The sequence below is a fragment of the Prionailurus bengalensis genome, chromosome B2, assembly GCF_016509475.1.
Source record: "Prionailurus bengalensis isolate Pbe53 chromosome B2, Fcat_Pben_1.1_paternal_pri, whole genome shotgun sequence".
Classification (NCBI taxonomy): domain Eukaryota; kingdom Metazoa; phylum Chordata; class Mammalia; order Carnivora; family Felidae; genus Prionailurus; species Prionailurus bengalensis.
The window spans coordinates 144,172,156-144,189,296 of NC_057349.1; the positions used below are offsets into that span (position 1 = coordinate 144,172,156).

At 55.2% G+C, this 17,141-nt stretch overlaps 1 protein-coding gene across 1 annotated transcript in view; it reads left to right on the top strand.

Annotated features, from left to right (window-relative positions):
* Positions 1–17,141, top strand: part of IGF2R (insulin like growth factor 2 receptor) — a 105,402-nt gene that overhangs the window by 73,219 nt on the left and 15,042 nt on the right. The window contains exons 28-39 of the mRNA XM_043592694.1: positions 556–686; positions 938–1,035; positions 3,481–3,617; positions 4,441–4,631; positions 6,352–6,478; positions 8,124–8,243; positions 8,566–8,822; positions 9,162–9,380; positions 11,609–11,758; positions 14,104–14,265; positions 15,473–15,680; positions 16,021–16,167. Of these exons, the coding sequence (XP_043448629.1) occupies positions 556–686; positions 938–1,035; positions 3,481–3,617; positions 4,441–4,631; positions 6,352–6,478; positions 8,124–8,243; positions 8,566–8,822; positions 9,162–9,380; positions 11,609–11,758; positions 14,104–14,265; positions 15,473–15,680; positions 16,021–16,167 (1,947 nt within the window). The remainder of the gene's footprint in view (positions 1–555; positions 687–937; positions 1,036–3,480; positions 3,618–4,440; positions 4,632–6,351; positions 6,479–8,123; positions 8,244–8,565; positions 8,823–9,161; positions 9,381–11,608; positions 11,759–14,103; positions 14,266–15,472; positions 15,681–16,020; positions 16,168–17,141) is intronic.

Genomic DNA, 17,141 nt, shown 5'->3' on the forward strand with positions numbered 1-17,141 from the left:
GGCTCGAACTCCCGGACCGCGAGATCGTGACCTGGCTGAAGTCGGACGCTTAACCGACTGAGCCACCCAGGTGCTCGAGAACTTTTAAATAGGAGTAGCTGGGCGCCTGGGTGGCTCAGTCGGTTGAATGTCCGACTTCAGATCATGGTGTCACTTGTGAGTTCAAGCCCCACATAGGGCTCTGTTCTGTCAGCCTCTTCATATCCTCTGTCACCCCCTCTCTGCCTCTCCTCTGCTTACACGCCCGCTCTCTCTCAAATCATAAAAAAAAGAAGAAGTATGCGACGTGGTGGTGAGTGCGTGGGCAGCCCCTAGGGCCATCCTCTTAGTGATGAGAGCCTGTGCTGCTTGTGCCCACCATGAGACCAGAACACTGTAACCGTGGACAAGAGGAGGCCGGGTTTTATTCCTCCTGCGGGGCAGTGGGGCAGGGAGTAGGCTCCGGTGCTGGGAGGCCAGACACACGTGCTCTTGTGGCGATTTATTTGGGGGACGTGACGTGGCTGGGAGACTTTGGGCCCCGAACCTTGTTTTAATCTGGTCATTTCCGAACAGGCCTCCTCACTCAGAAGCTGACTTACGAGAATGGCTTGTTGAAAATGAACTACACCGGGGGGGACACTTGCCACAAGGTGTACCAGCGCTCCACAACCATCTTCTTCTACTGCGACCGTAGCACGCAGAGGGTGAGTGTGGTCACGGCCCACGGGCGTGGCTGCCCCGCTCTTTGAGAGATGCCTCCGCTCCGGCGTTTCAGAGGCCCCTGGTCAGCTGACCGCAAATGCAGTAGTTATGGAAGATGGGTCGAAACCTTGATCAGCGTGTATGGATTTTAACGGACATCACCTCCTTTACTATTTCCATTCTGAAGATTCAAAGTGCGATAAACTACGTGAAGTGTCCCACGTGACATATATGTCGCTCTTCCCTTTTCCAGCCGGTATTTCTCAGGGAGACCTCGGATTGCTCCTACGTGTTCGAGTGGCGAACGCAATATGCCTGCGCACCTTTTGACGTGACCGAGTGTTCATTCAAGTAAGTCCGTGTGTCTCTTGACTCCTTTGGACAGGCTGGTGAACTGCGCGCAGTTTTAACAGTTCATGGTCGGGACAGGGTGTTGGCTTAGGTGGTTTCTCCAAGCCTTCATTTCTTCATATTCAAACAAGTACTTGATCAGGTTAACTCCTGAACCCTTCACAGCTTTGGGTTTCAGTGATCATTTTGTGCTGAGATGCGTACAGGGAAGTGGTTGCGATTGGAACAGAAGAAAAACCTTGCGTGATTCACAGTGTGAGTGGAATAGAGTGAGCGGGACGTCACCTGGCCTGTGCTCCACCCTGGCACGCTGCTTGTGTGGCGGGGAGAAGGCGTGGAGAGGACAAGGGCGGAGGTGCAGAGGCCGGGGCGTCGGAGACAGTCAGGGGTGCCCAGACAGCAGGTTCTCAGGGGCTGTCAGTGGCTCTTTTGATCTCTGTCGCCTGTGGCTCCTGGGACTGGGTGACTGGCAGCTCCTGAGGTGAAGGAGAGGCCTCTACTGTGTGTGCATTTCAGCGGTTGCCCTTGGAGCTATTGCAAAATAGGCATCTTGTGTCCCGTCCCTGGAGGTTTCATCTGTGGTTCTCAACGGTTGGGGGACGTACTGTCACTTCTGCTCTGTGATGATCCACCTGAAAAGGGTCACAGACTTACAGCATCCAGCCCTAGGGGAAAGTGTAGTCATTTCCATGTTTTCCTTCCCTGTTTTGTTGTGTTCTCTCCTTTTATCTGGGTAAAGTGACAACTTTTTAAGTTTTAGTAATGTGGGAAAGCATACATTCAGTAATATGTGTTTAGCAACTTTGAATCAGAATTTGTTTTGTAATGTTACCTTTTCCAGCTAATGTTTCTTAAGCATTTTCACATGAAACAAATGCATTTCTCGTTTCTTTTTTTTTTTTTAATTTTTTTTTTTTTTTAATGCTTATTTATTTTTGAGACAGAGAGAGACAGAGCATGAACGGGGGAGGGGCAGAGAGAGAGGGAGACACAGAATCGGAAGCAGGCTCCAGGCTCCGAGCCATCAGCCCAGAGCCCGACGCGGGTCTTGAACTCACGGACCGCGAGATCGTGACCTGAGCTGAAGTCGGACGCCCAACCGACTGAGCCACCCAGGCGCCCCTGCATTTCTCATTTCTAATGGGCGTGAACTATCCTTCTGATAGGCCTAATTCATTCAGCTATTCTCTTTGTGCCACTGGAGACTGTTTGCTGCTTTCTGAGATTTGTGTACAAAGAGTCTTATTTTTGTGCATGAAACCTTTCCCACCAAATATATTTATGCTCAGTTTTTATTTTTATTATTTTTTTGTTTATTTCGAAAGAGCGAGAGTGCATGAGCGTGGGAGGGGCAGAGAGAGAGAATCCCAGGCAGGCTCTGTGTTGTTAGTGCAGAGCCCAACGCGGGGCTTGGTGCCACGCACCGTGAGATCGTGGCCTGAGCTGAAACCAAGAGCCAGACACTCAACCAGCTGAGCCACCCAGCTGCCCCAATGCACAGTTTTTAAGAGAATTAATGAAATCAAAGGGAAATGGAATCGCCGGTTAAAATGGAAGTTTATACGTGCATATTGTAATGCATTTATAGGAGCGCAAACGTGTGTAAAGGAGGTCACCTTGTCAATAAGGTTTTCTCTGACCGTGCCATCTAAAACCTCAGTCTTTCTCTGCCACCGGCCCCAAACCTCACATCGCCCTTCCCTGCCTCACTTTTCTCTTCGGCTTTAATTGCCATCTGATATATTGTGTACTTAAAAAAAATTTTTTTTTCATTCTGTTTATCGTGTTTTCCTTCTACTGGTCATTTCTGTGTCACAAGACAGGTGGTTTTCATCCATTTTGCTCAGTACAGTACCCTCAGTTTTAGCACCTGTCTTGTGAACGAATGAATGAATGCTTCCATTCTCTTATCTCCTGAGTCCTCGTCAAGTGCCATCTGTGACCGCGTCTCTGTCTTCACCCAGACCTGGTGTGTCCCAGGGACAGAGCGTGTGTCTTGCTCACCATTAACACCTCACCGGTGTGGGGCTGGCCCTCAGTAACGGTTCTATTTGGGATTTGTGTAGTAAGTAAACGTTCAGCCCGAGAAGCGTCGACACCAGTTCATTTTTATCTCAGTGGCCGTTGGTCTCCTCGGGGTCCAACAGCAGGCAGCTGGCCCCGAGGGAGCTCTGAGTGGCCGGCTCTTTGCTCTTGTCCTCTCACTGGCTTGAGCGTGGGGAGCACTTCTCAGGCTTGGTCTCTGCTCTTTTCTGGGTGAATACAGACTTTTGCTGAATGAGGTGGTGGGAGAGGTCCAGGGTGAAGTTCCGTCCCGGGGTGAGATCGGAGTCCTGGGACGTCAGCCATAGACTGCACCTTGGATCCTTGGTCCTTCCCAGACCGAGTGCTCAGTGCGCACCCTGAATACACGCGAGCCTAATGGCAGTGCTCTCTTCCCTCCAGAGACGCGGCTGGCAACACCTTCGACCTCTCGTCGCTGGCAAGGTACAGTGACAACTGGGAAGCCGTCACGAGGACAGGGGCCACTGAGCACTACCTCATCAACGTTTGCAAGTCTCTGTCTCCCCAGGCTGGCTCGGGTGAGAGAGGACTCTTGGTGGGCTGTTGGCCTGTGGTCAGTTTGGGGGAAGATCAAGTGGGAGCAGGAATCTTTGAAAGTGCATCCCCCCCTTGACATCACGCGAGTGCTTTGGCCATGGGGTGGCAGGAGGAATTATTTAAGGGCTAATGACTGATCCCTGGGATGGTCCAGGATAAATCAGCATTGGAGACTCTGCTGGGAACACTGTAATTTTGTTTGATCGTGAAGGGTTAGAGGTAGGTGGAGATGGTCATGGTGGCGGATATTTCCTAGTGGGGTAGGAGACACAGGGTGTGAAACAGAGATCGGGTGTGTGCTTTCTGTGTTTCTTGAGAGGAATGTGGGTGGGTGGTCCTTACATCTAAGGCCATGGGTCCCCTTCTCACTTTGTGTGGCTCCCAGTCCAGGAAGTGGGACTAGTTCTTTACCTGGGCAGATGGCACAGACGTTTTGGGGACCGGGAAATTGGCAGAGTTCTTGGTAACTCTTAAAGATGGTATATGAGTGCCGGCTGTCAAAAATGTTCTGTTGGCTTCATGTAGGTAGTTCAGCTGCATCGTATTTGGGGTTCAGAAATAATTTAGGCTGTTGAACCTTGGAATCTCCCTGCACCCCATGCCTCCGCCATTCCATCTATGGTAAAACAGCATTTAACTGAGAAGTCCTGTGATATCACTGTCGTGCCACTTACGTGAAAGAGAAAGAGCTATTCTGGACTCGCCGTTGGCATCAAATACGTGGCGTGTCTGACGTTACCTGCCTGATAAATTCTAGACGGGAGAATCACGGGAGGTAACTCTTACCTGTGTCTTGTCTCACAGAGCCATGCCCTCCGGAAGCGGCCGTGTGTCTCCTGGGCAGCTCCAAGCCCGTGAACCTCGGCCGGGTGAGGGACGGGCCACAGTGGAAAGACGGCAGCACCATCCTGAAGTACGTTGATGGGGACTCGTGTCCAGACCAGATTCGGAAGAAGTCGACCACCATCCGATTCACCTGCAGTGAGAGCCAAGTCGTAAGTGACACGGCTTTCTCAGTCCCTGGTGCTCTGCGGGCAGCGTGAATCCAAGGGCCAGTGAGACTGTCTTGTTGCCCTTGGGATGTGAGCAGAGGGCCCAGGCTGCCCCCGCACAACAGCCCTGCCCCAGCCCTGCGGCTCGTGGGGCACCTCTCTTCTCTGGCTTCTGGCATGCCTGACCTGGCATTTCTAGTTTCAGAGTTGGTTGGTTCTGTTTAAAATTTTTTTTTTTCAACGTTTATATTTATTTTTGGGACAGAGAGAGACAGAGCATGAACGGGGGAGGGGCAGAGAGAGAGGGAGACACAGAATCGGAAACAGGCTCCAGGCTCTGAGCCATCAGCCCAGAGCCTGACGCGGGGCTCGAACTCCCGGACCGCGAGATCGTGACCTGGCTGAAGTCGGACGCTTAACCGACTGCGCCACCCAGGCGCCCCTGTTGGTTCTGTTTAAAGTGTGGTTCCCCAAAGGTTCCCCAAAGGCTGTGGAGAAAACTAGTATTCGAGAGCCCGCCCTGTGTCTTCACGGACGTGGCTCGGGAGAAGCAGAAGGTTGGACAAACTCTGTTCAGGGCAGCTCGCCCGCTTCCTGCCTGTGCAACTTGCTTGATTACTTAACCATCCTAAGCTGGTTACCCATTAATAATGTGGGCTATTCCCATCTTGCCAAACCGAAGTGAGCTGGAGGAGGTAAGAGGGTGCCACGCGTCGTTGCCGGGGTGCGGTAGGGGCACGGCAGAGGGGGGCCGGCCTCGTTTCTGCCGACCGTGCCCGTCTCCGACGGGCTGCTGTGTGTAGGTAAGCAGATGTGGGCTGAATGAACGGTTTCTCGGGACTGTTTTTCGCCACGGGAACGTCTCCACTCGTGAGCTCAAGATGAAGCCCCGTGTGCTGTTGTGTGAGACTAGGGTTGTAGATAGTTTAGGAATACGGACAGGCGGGACCAGCACACTCCGTGTTAGGACAGGGCGCCCGCTCTCTTAGCTGTTTGGCCGGCAGCGATAGGAGGAGCCCAGGGAGCCCCAGGAGCCAGAGGTCGGCCCTCTTAAGGGAGCAGCAGCCGAGGCTTCCTCCTCAGGAAACTAGGCATGTGAGCCACTGGGGCTGGACCCCCGGGCCCCGATAGATACTCTCAGCTCCGTAACCGGGCAGAGGCTCAGGGCAGAGAAGAGAGCCGATGGACGCGGGGTGGGGACGCGGGGGTGGCCCGCGAGGGGCTGTGCGCGCGGTGGCCCAGGCCGTGCCCTGTGCTGCAGGTGGGCTGTGGCCAGGCGGCAGAAGCGTTGGGATGCGCGGAGGGTCGGTAGAATAAATGGCTCGTTCTTTGGCGGGCTTTTTTGCCTCCAGTAGCAGATTTTGAGGTCCTTTCTTTTTCACAACGTTATCAGCCATTTACTCTTCCCTGACGCACCGGAGCCCAGGCCTCCTCGCCCGCCGGGGCCTCCGCCCCTCCTTCCCAGCCCGAGCTGTGGGGAAGTGTCCGTGGGCGCCCTAGCAGATTTCCAGCCCTGGGTCCGTCTCACCTGTTCTGCACGTGTTAAGCCCCCGGTGAAACGCCAGGAACGGGTCTCCACCCTTGGCTTTCCGAAATGTGCCCTCACCCCACGCAGACGCTGCCGCGCGTCCTGCGTGGTGCTGCGGAGAAGCTGCTGCTTGGCGTAGGGTGACGTCCTGTAGAAAACCTGCCCTGTTGGCAACGCTCTGTCCTTTGCTCGCAGAACTCCAGGCCCATGTTCATCAGCGCGGTGGAGGACTGTGAGTACACCTTCTCCTGGCCCACAGCCGCCGCCTGTCCTGTGAGGAGCAATGTGCACGACAACTGCCAGGTCACCAACCCTGCCACAGGTGAGGGACGCCGCCCGTCGGCCACCCGCCCCCACAGGGAGGGACGCCGCCCGTCAGCCACCCGCCCCCACAGGGAGGGACGCCGCCCGTCGGTCACCCGCCCCCACAGGGAGGGACGCCGCCTGTCGGTCACCTACCTCCACAGGGAGGGACACCGCCAGTCACCAACCCCCCACAGGGAGGGACGCCGCCCGTCAGTCACTTGCCCCCACAGGGAGGGACGCCGCCTGTCAGTCACCTACCTCCACAGGGAGGGACACCGCCAGTCACCAACCCCCCACAGGGAGGGACGCTGCCCGTCAGTCACTTGCCCCCACAGGGAGAGACACCACCAGTCACCAACCCCCCCACAGGGAGGGACGCCACCTGTCAGTCACCTACCCCACAGGGAGGGACACCACCCGTCAGTCACCTACCCCACAGGGAGGGACACTGCCCGTCAGTCACCTACCCCCATAGGGAGGGACACCGCCAGTCACCAACCCCCCCACAGGGAGGGATGCCGCTTGTCACCTACCCCCATCGGGAGGGACACCACCCGTCAGTCACCTGCCCCCACAGGGAGGGATACCGCCCATCAGTCACCTGCCCCCACAGGGAGGGACGCCGCCCGTCGGCCACCCGCCCCCACAGGGAGGGACGCCGCCCGTCGGTCACCTGCCCACACAGGGAGGGATGCCACGCTGCCCGTCGGTCACCTACCCCCACAGGGAGGGACGCCACCCGTCGGTCACCTACCCCCACAGGGAGGGACGCTGCCCGTCAGTCACCTACCCCACAGGGAGGGACACCGCCCGTCAGTCACCTACCCCCACAGGGAGGGATGCCGCTTGTCACCTACCCCCATCGGGAGGGACACCACCCGTCAGTCACCTACCCCCACAGGGAGGGACACCACCCGTCAGTCACCTACCCCACAGGGAGGGATGCTGACAGTCACCCACCCCCACAATGAGGGACACTGCCAGTCACCAGTGCCCCATAGTGGGGGACCCAACCTGAAGCCGGGGAGCCAGACAGCCTTGGGCAGCCGCATTCTGTCGTGTGCGTACCCGTTGGCGTCTGGGCCCCCCCCCTGGGTCTACTCAGAGCTCTCCTTCGGTGAGGAGATCAGCCCCTCTCCCTGAGAGCCATGCTGCGGTCCGTGACTCCTGTTTCCCAGGGTGCCAGTCACACCAGCTGTAGGCTTGCGGATTTGTCAGAGTCAGTCTCCTTGTTAACCTTCCAGTGGCAACGTGGGGACAGCTAGGAGACCTCGACTGAATGTCCGTGCCTGGGCCCCAGAGAGGTGTGGGTTCATTGGCAGCGGGAGGGGTGCCATCAGGTCCCCCCGCATCCCACCACAACCCTACTGGCTGCTGTGGCCCAGCCCGGGGGGAGGAGGGGGAGGCTGTGGAGCCGCTATCTTCCGGGTCAAGAGGAGCCATCCCATAAACTTGGGGACTGCAGCCTCATGATCTAGCCTAGCTGGCCAGGGGCACTTTTAGGGCCACGTCTGTGATTGAGGAGGGGGGCGGAGGGGACTCCTGGAGAGACGTCAGAAGCCCTGATGGCCACCGTGATATGTGTGTGAGGATGCTGGCAGCGGGCCTCCTGAGTCCACGCGACCTGGCGTCACTGCGTCCGTCCCCTCTCTCCCTCGTAGGACATCTGTTTGACCTGAGCTCTTTAAGTGGCAAATCCGGGTACACGGCCGCATACAGCGAGAAGGGGCTCGTGTACATCAGCGTGTGCGGGGAGAACGAGAACTGCTCTCCTGGCGTGGGTAAGTGCCGCGGCCTCCCGCTGTGGCCCGGCTGTCCCTGCCCGGAGGTTGTCCCGACCTCCGCACTCCTGTGCCGGAAGAGAAGAGTAGATCCGAAGGTCGATCACCTTCTCTGCCGTAACAGTCCGCTCACGTGGGGGAAACGTGTGGCCACGTGACAACATGTGAGAGACGTGACACCTGTCGAAACCACATTGGACGCTCAGAATTCTGAGCGTTAGCTCCGATTTAAGCATCTGCATTTGCAGAAAGCGGTCCTCGGAAGGCCGGTCATCTGAATCCCTAATGGTGTGTTTTTCCTCCCCCTCTGCGTCCGGTGCAGGGGCCTGCTTTGGGCAGACCAGGATCAGCGTGGGCAAGGCGAACAAGAGGCTGACGTACGTGGACCAGGTCTTACAGCTGGTGTACGAGGACGGGTCGCCGTGTCCGTCCAAATCCGGCCTCACCTACAAGAGCGTCATCAGCTTCGTGTGCAGGCCTGAGGCCGGGCCCACCAACCGGCCCATGCTTATCTCTCTCGACAAGCAGACGTGCACGCTCTTCTTTTCCTGGCACACGCCTCTGGCCTGCGAGCAGGTGGTGAGTCTGGGGCTGGGCGCGTGTGGCCTCTGAGAAGTGCCTGCCTGACGCCTGGGGCTGCCCGCAGCCCGGGGGACCCCGGTTCTGTCACGAGTTCCACTGTAGCTCACCGACCCCCGGCCCCCCTCCCACCCGTGGGTACCCAGCATCTTTTATCCAGCCGTGGTCGTCGTGACAGTGAACGGTTGAAGGTGCCCAGTGTTCTATAACCGAGAATTCGGGGACATCGATCCATCTTCCATGCTTTTTTCTGTTCAGTTTTTAAATTCCTGTGGGTAACTGAGTGGAGATTAGGAGAATGCCACTGTAGACTCCAGCGAGGTCTTCCCTGTGTGACAGACGGAATGCTCCGTGAGGAACGGAAGCTCCATTATTGACCTGTCCCCACTCATCCACCGAACGGGGGGCTACGAGGCGTATGATGAGAGCGAGGACGACACCTCTGACACCGGCCCCGATTTCTACATCAACATCTGCCAGCCTCTGAACCCCATGCACGGGGTGCCTTGTCCTGCCGGGGCAGCTGTGTGCAAGGTTCCCGTTGACGGTGCCCCCATAGTGAGTATGGGAAACTCAAGGTGGAGACCAGCTTTGCGAGAGTTTTAACCGTAACTGCCGCGTCGTGTTTCTTGCGTTCAGTGGAGGGTTATGCACAAAGAATGGAGAGATGAGCTGGGGCTGTGTGTGTTCTGGGACCAGCAGGGGAAGGGTGATGTCAGGATTTGGGCACTGAGCTGGCAGCTGCTGACCGCGGCCAGAGAGTCTCTGAGCTGTGGAAGACAGCGTGAACATGGGGATACACGGGCTGCTCGTATCGTGTTCGGAGTCTCCGGGTTGACCCTGGTCCAGAAACTTTTATGTAAAGTGGCAAGAAAGAACATGGAGAAGGCGTGGCTTCTTTCTTTGAAGTGCACGTCTTCTGTGAAGAACATGCTTATGACCTGTGAGTGCTTTTTTTGGAAAATGAATTATTCAGGGCAAGAGCAGATTTGCTAATTTCTGGATACCACCCTGCCTTGAAAGTTTTGGTCTCAAACTAGCCCTTTTTAGTATTGCTTTGGCTTTTTAAAAATTACTTGCATGAATTATCTTCAGGTTTTATCAAATCCTTGCTACCTTTTTTGGTGCTTATTTTTGAGAGAGAGCAAGTGGGGGATGGGCAGAGAGACAGGGAGACAGAGAATCCCAAGCAGGCTCCGTGCTGTCAGCACAGAGCCCGACACGGGGCTCAAACTCACCAACTGTGAGATCATGACCTGAGCCAAAATCAAGAGTCGAACACTCAACTGACTGAGCCACCCAGGAGCCCTTATTGCTACATTTTTTTTTTTTTTTATTTGAGATGCATCTCAAAAGGGTCAATTTCTATTTTTTTTTTTTTTCAACGTTTATTTTTGGGACAGAGAGAGACAGAGCATGAACGGGGGAGGGGCAGAGAGAGAGGGAGACACAGAATCAGAAGCAGGCTCCAGGCTCTGAGCCATCAGCCCAGAGCCTGACGCGGGGCTCGAACTCACGGACCGCAACATGGTGACCTGGCTGAAGTCGGACGCTTAACCGACTGCGCCACCCAGGCGCCCCAAAAGGGTCAATTTCTATACTTTTATCTGTATGCTTTACGTAGTCTTGTTGTAAGATACATAAATGTCCTTTTAAAAATGGATGGTATCTGCAGCATTTGGGAAGAAATGTCGGGAGCGGGTGGGAGAAATTGGCCGTGATACGAATTTAACACAAAGTCCGTAGCTCTGTGAGAAACGTTGGGCCTGGTGAACCAAATCTTAGATCGGTACAGATCGGTACCCTTGTGTGAATCACTTTCTGAGAGGTCGGATCTGCTGTGTTTTCCTGCTTGGCTACCCTTTTTCAGATACTAAAAATTGTAGTAAGTTCTCTACGTGGAGCAGGAGTTGTGGCCTGAATGTGCTCCATGGTGGTGAACGAGAGCATCGCGGCTCGCTCACACATTCATCACGCACACACACACCGTTCCTGGCTGTTCAGCTTTCCTTCGTTCATGTGTTTATTTGCTCAGAACTATTTATTGAGCAGCCAGTGTGTGTCAGATGCTGTGCTAAGCAGTATCGTGTCATGAGGCACACTCCTGTGCCCTCCCTGAGGATGTACTGAGGGGCACTGCCGAGGAAACGGGCAATCCCAGTGCAGTGGTGGGCATGAGATGAGCCAGCTGGGGGCAGAGATGTGGGTTTCTGCCTTACACCATCAGGTGATAGAAGACGGTGCAGCATTCTTGATTTGACTGGAGAGAGAAATTCTTGTTGCCTGGAGTCTTTGAAAATTGACCGTGATTAGAAGTAGAATTGTTGTGGGGCACCTGCGTGGCTCCGTTGCTTGGGTGTCTGACTTCAGCTCAGGTCATGTCGTGATTCGTGGGTTCGAGCCCCACATCGGGCTGTGTGCGGACAGCTCGGAACTTGGAGCCTGCTTTGAAGTCTGTGTCTCCCTCTCTCTCCGTCCCTCCCCTGCTGGCACTGTCTTTCTCTTTCTCTCTCAAAAATAAAACATTAAAAAAAAAAAAAAAGAAGAAATAGAATCATGTTATAAACTATAGGATGGAAACTGATAACCGCTGGCCAACTGAAGTTTCTGCCAAGCAGCTTATTATCAAGACTTGTCAAGTGAGTTGCCGTTAACCGAGTTTCTTTAGATGCTACTCGGTTTCAAAACAGATGAGCTTGTATATTTGCAGTTCTGTATTAGCTCTTATTCCGCTAACACGGGGAACAATTTCCTGAAATGTTGTTTGCTTTTTTTTCTTTGCTTAGGATATTGGTCGAGTCACAGGACCTCCGATACTCAACCCCATAGCTAATGAAGTTTACTTGAATTTTGAAAGTAGTACTCCCTGCCTAGCAGACAAGCATTTCAACTACACCTCCCTGATCGCATTTCACTGTAAGAGAGGCGTGAGCATGGTAAGTGTGCACCTGTTCACAATTTGGGCGCTGAAGCTTGGACCAGTGCACCAGAGCTGTGAGTCCCGAAAGCGTGCTGCAGAGCTAAGGACGTCCCTACTGAAAATGGGTGCTGTCATAGGTTAGTCAGTGGTGCCTTGAATAATTTAAAACCGTTAATTTAACAGTGAGTAAGCCCATCCTGAATGAACGGGGCAGACTGCCCAGTGAGCTCACTGTGATGTAAAAACATGAAGTGCATGTGAGCCGAGGTGTGGCATTCAGCTTGGCCCACCAGCGTGTAAAAGTGTCAGCTTCTTTTTCCTTCTTAAAAACTGTAACATTAGTGATTTTGTTCTCATTGGGACGTCAGACTTTTAGTGGCTGTAATCATTCAGGACGCGACCCCAAATTTAGAAGTTAGCAAACATAAGATCTCCGGAATCACAACAGCTGTAACAGAGTTGTAGGTGTTACTTCTAAGGAGGTTATTGATTTGTTTTACATGCATTTAAAAATGAGACTGGCTTTCACCCCGAGTACCATTTTGTTGCACAGGGTTTTTGCATATATTTACCCTTGACTTCTACCTGCGAATAGGAGATAAATGGATGGATCATGGCTCCATCATAGTGACTCAGAGCTGCCTGACTCCCGCAGCCCTGCAGTGGCCGCTGGGACCCCCGCCTTCTGCTCAGGTGGAGAGCTCTTTGCTGTAGGCAGCCCGGCCTCACAGCCCCTTATCTGTGCTTCTGAAGTCTGTAGAGCTCAGAAAACTCCCAATCCTCTCACGTGAGGGGGGGAGGCTACTTGTGGTATTTGTCCACATAAGGAGAATATTCATACATTTTGCTGCAGAAATATTCATGTGCTTGATTCTAGTACTCTGTGTGTATGTGTGGGGGTAGGTAATAGAAACAAAGGTCTCAAATCACTTTTTAACGTCTTGAACCCCATGAATTATAAAGCTCATCTGCCCCGAGGAGCTCAGGTAATGGATTATGGTTCTGGAATGCGTCTTGTAAATTCAGTAGGATACCTTTCTGATTTCTCAGCCTGTCGCAGGTTTGTAAGGGAAAGAGAGCTTTGGCTGCCACATAGGTATTTTGACAGCGGTAGGAAGTGACGTGGCCGGGGCCTGATGCCTGATGAGGAGGGACAGTGTGGTAACTGAGAGGGAAGAAGCAAACCTTGCCGCCTGGGCCGTCTCCATGTGGTGCCGCAAAGCACTGCGGGGCCCTGGGACACGTCACTGTTCACAGATTGTCCCTCGACTGTCAGGGTAATCTGAGTTCTCAAGGCAGGGCGGAGCTCTGATCAACAAAGTCTTCTTATCTCTTCATACTGTGTGCGTTACGAGGGCGTGTGGGCGTGTCTCAACAGGCACCCGCCGCGAAGGCAGTGTGGCTTACTCTGTAGGAAGGCTTCCAGTTTTGGTATTTCATTCTTCCGAGGGGATTGGTCTTTTGAAGATCCACCTCTCCTGAGGAGCCCTGGTTATCTCACACGCCACGTAGAGAATGTGTGACGGCTAAGTGCTGAAGCTGAATGCACGTGGTCCAGCGCACACACGGGGGTCTCTCCGATTCTCAGAGCAGCAGCGGGTTGAAAGTGAGCAGTGTTTACTGGGTTTTAGAAACAAGGCATCTCACACGAAATGTGCATTCGATTTTGGAAAGATCTTTAAGAGATTTTCTTCCCCTGTGGTTTTTATCTTTCACGGGAATATTTTCTCCACTTATGTTCATAGAAAAACAGATGCTCGGCAGCAACTAAAACCGAGATTCCTGACCAGCTGCCCCATCTGTGTTTTTGTGGCTGTTGCTGAGTGAGGGAAGGCATAGACACGTCAGTTCAGGACATTTGGCCTGTGGAAAGTCGGGCCGAGTTGCGTGTGGCCCTCATGATGAAAACTGTCAGTTGCTACACACGGAGCAGAGACCCTGCTCGTGAGCGAACTGGAGCGCCTCCCGGCCTCCTCTGCGCAGGCAGGGTCTGTTTCACACCCTCCTCTGCCGTGACATCGGAAGAACTGCTAGTGGGGACACGGAGACTGTCTCCAAGTGTGGGGCGACTGGAGGTCGCGAGGGGGCCTGGGTGTGTGGGCACGGCTGCCCGGTGGTGCTGTGAGGGCAGAGTCGTGGTCCCTTGCAGCTGGTGGTGGCGACTGTCCCTCCCCCCGGAGCGAAGCCCCTGTGGGCCACCGAGAGCACCCAGTGGCCTCACAGCCGCGTCTGCGGCTGGGGTGGGGGGCAGGGGTGGCGCCTGCAGCCCCCGGAAGCAGGAGTCTCTCTCTGGCGTTGGCTGGGGCACAGAGCCGTGTGGGGGATGCTGTACTTAACTCTCGTGGCTTTCCTTTTGAACAGGGAGTTCCCATGCTGCTGAGGACCAGTGACTGTGACTTTGTGTTTGGGTGGGAGACCCCACTGGTCTGTCCCGACGAAGTGCGGGTGGACGGCTGCTCCCTGACGGACGAGCAGCTGCATTATAGCTTCAACCTGTCCAGCCTTTCCAAGGTCCCCTTCAAGGTGAGGCGGCTCAGCCAGAGCCCGGCGGCCCTGGGGACACGGCGGCCGGGGTTCTTTCTGACAGCCACTTGTGTTTTAAGTAACAGGACACCTGTGACCACCGAGGCACAGTGTGTTGGGGGACGGGGGTGGGTAGTGGGCTCAGCGCCACTCGTGGATGCACAGGATTAGCCTGTCGGGGATTCCGGATCGTGTAGCGAACCAGTCATGGCTAACGCTTGAGTTGTGCTCCATGGTTCAGAGTTTCATTCCTTACGGCTTTGTCAAGATGAAAGGACACAACGGAGATCAGGAGGCTGCTTGGGGATGGGCGTGTGACCACGTGCCCCATAAGGGCCAGGGCCGGTGCCAGGTGTAGCGTACCTGGCAGAGGCCACGTGGAATTTCCCTCGTGTCTCCCTGCAACCTGGCTTCAAGATAAAGAGGCAGCTATTTCACTGATTGCAGAGGTAATGGACGGAGGGAGCTAGGTTTTAGATGGATTTGTGTGGGTGGGGGAGGGGTTGGCTTATCTTACTCTTGGCCTGTGTGTCGTGGGCCTGATGTTGACGAGGCCATGGGCATCTTGGATCACTGGTGTTTGGAGGACCGTGCATCTCTAGGCCTGTGATCTAGATGTTACCGAGTCATACACTGCCGACCATGCCGACCAAATCCCAGCGCCTCCTAGGCGATGGATGGTCGCTGGTGAGCAGTGAGCCCAGGGCCCTGGCTCCTGTGATGGAGACCTTGCGCAGGTGTGACAGGTGTGCAGGTGGGGGCCAGGCAGGGAAGGCAAGATACATATTTAATTATGCCGTGTCCACTTAGTGACCATCAACTCAGTCCTCACCATTCCCGCGTTGCGGGCAGGGAGCTGGGGCTTCGGGAAGGGGATGAACAGCCCCGCAGTCTTGCGGATGGCTCCCTGCCAGAGGCCCGGCTGCGGAGCACAGCCAGCCGTGTGTGGGAGGAGGAGGAAGGCTGGGCCTGGGAGTGGAGGGAGATGTGGGTCCTTCCAGTGGCTGGAGGGAAACATCCAGACAGCGGGTAAGGCATCGCCCTGTGCGGGGAGGTCAGGATTGGAGAGAAGGAAGGTTAGCACTGAGGCACCCATGCAGAGCCCACAGGCAGCCCCTGCTTTCCTGCACGAGTGCACCTCCCCGCAGCGATGGCTCCTCTCTGTCTTGAGAGCCACTGACAGCCACACGTGGTGTTGTCTGTCCAGGTGACTCGGGACTCACGCACCTACAGCGTGGGGGTATGCACTGCGGCGGCGGGCCCGGAGCAAGGAGGCTGTAAGGACGGAGGTGTCTGCCTGCTCTCTGGGACCAAGGGGGCATCTTTTGGACGGCTGGCGTCGATGAGACTGGATTATAGGCACCAGGACGAAGCTGTCATTTTAAGTTACGCCAATGGAGATAATTGTCCTCCAGGTAAATCTTCGTAGCGGGATGCATTTGACGGTCCTGGGAGATGTGGTGTTAGACCTGGCAGCAGGAGGAAACTGAGGCACGAAGCTCCAGATGCTGTGAATGCTGACCCCTGGCCCGGACCACGCAGTGTTCCACGCGGGCAGCCCTGGGTGTGAACGCTTGGGCTCTGAACACACTCTGGCCTGCGAGCCGCTTGTCACCTTGTGGTCCTCATGTTGGTTTAGGGTGACTGCTCCCGTCAGAGATCCTTTTGAGCGTCCCCAGGTGATCGCGCCCAGCGAGGAGAGCGGAGCCGAGGTCGTGCCGGTCATCAGGGTCTCACAGGTATTCTTTGTTCCAGAAACCGAGGAAGGTGACCCCTGTGTGTTCCCCTTCATATTCAACGGGAAGAGCTACGACGAGTGTGTTCTGGAGGGCAGGGCGAGGCTCTGGTGCTCCACCACCGCGGACTACGACAGAGACCACGAGTGGGGCTTCTGCAGACACTGTACGTAGCGGAGCACGCGTCTGGGCCCAGGCTGCCCTGTAGCCAGTGTCCTTCCCAGGCTCGCGTCGTGCCTGCGCCTTTGTGGGTGTCCAAGTTAATGCAGAAATTTTGTTGCGTGTAGTTTTTCCACATCGGGCCTATTTCCCATAGAAAAAGGACATGTCTCGTTGCTCCGGGGGCGTGTTACATGACCGTGCATGTGGACCTCAGTAGAGCACAGTTGACGTGCAGGTGTCAGGGGGCCAGCGAGGCCTGCTCTCTCCAGGGATCTGTGTCCGTGGACCGGGTCTCAGCACTGATGATGCACATTCGTGCTTATTAGAATCCCACTTGTCACAAGTCTGCAGGGTGGCAGTAATCAGAAAGGGTGGGGGCGGGGGGCAGAGATCCTCCACTGGCTGTCTGCTGGGGGTGGGGGCAGGCTCAGGACAGGGGCGGGGGGTTCAGCATGAGCCGGACATCACGGCCTTGCTCTGGCGACGCTTGGAGACAAGGGATGTGGGAACCCTGCTCACGTGTGTGGCACAGATGTGAGCTCTCAAAGGAAGTGATGAGAAAATGCATAAAAAATCAGTTGTGAGTGATCAGGGACAAGATGCTACAAAGAGAGCGTTAAGTGTTAAATTCACAAGGGGACTGATACAGTTTTGTTTGGAGGCTTGTTGCGACAGGATCTTTCTCCTGGTCTGTTGGATGACACATTTTTAGGTGATTAGAGGTATCTTGTTGCTGTTTTAATTTGTTGTTCTCACCCATGTGTGATCGAATGTGGAGCGTCCGTCTACGGGGAATTGAGCTCGGGCCGCGGGGTCACGAAGCCCAGGAAGGGACCCTGTGCCCTGAGGGGTCTTGGTCTGTTTCAGGTTAGGATCTGGGTGAACGGAACAGGACGGGCTCTGCCCCTGGCGTGTGGGCAGCGGCCGGCCAACGCAGCTGAGGGGGAGGGAGGGGAGGAGCCCGTGCGGGACCAGGCC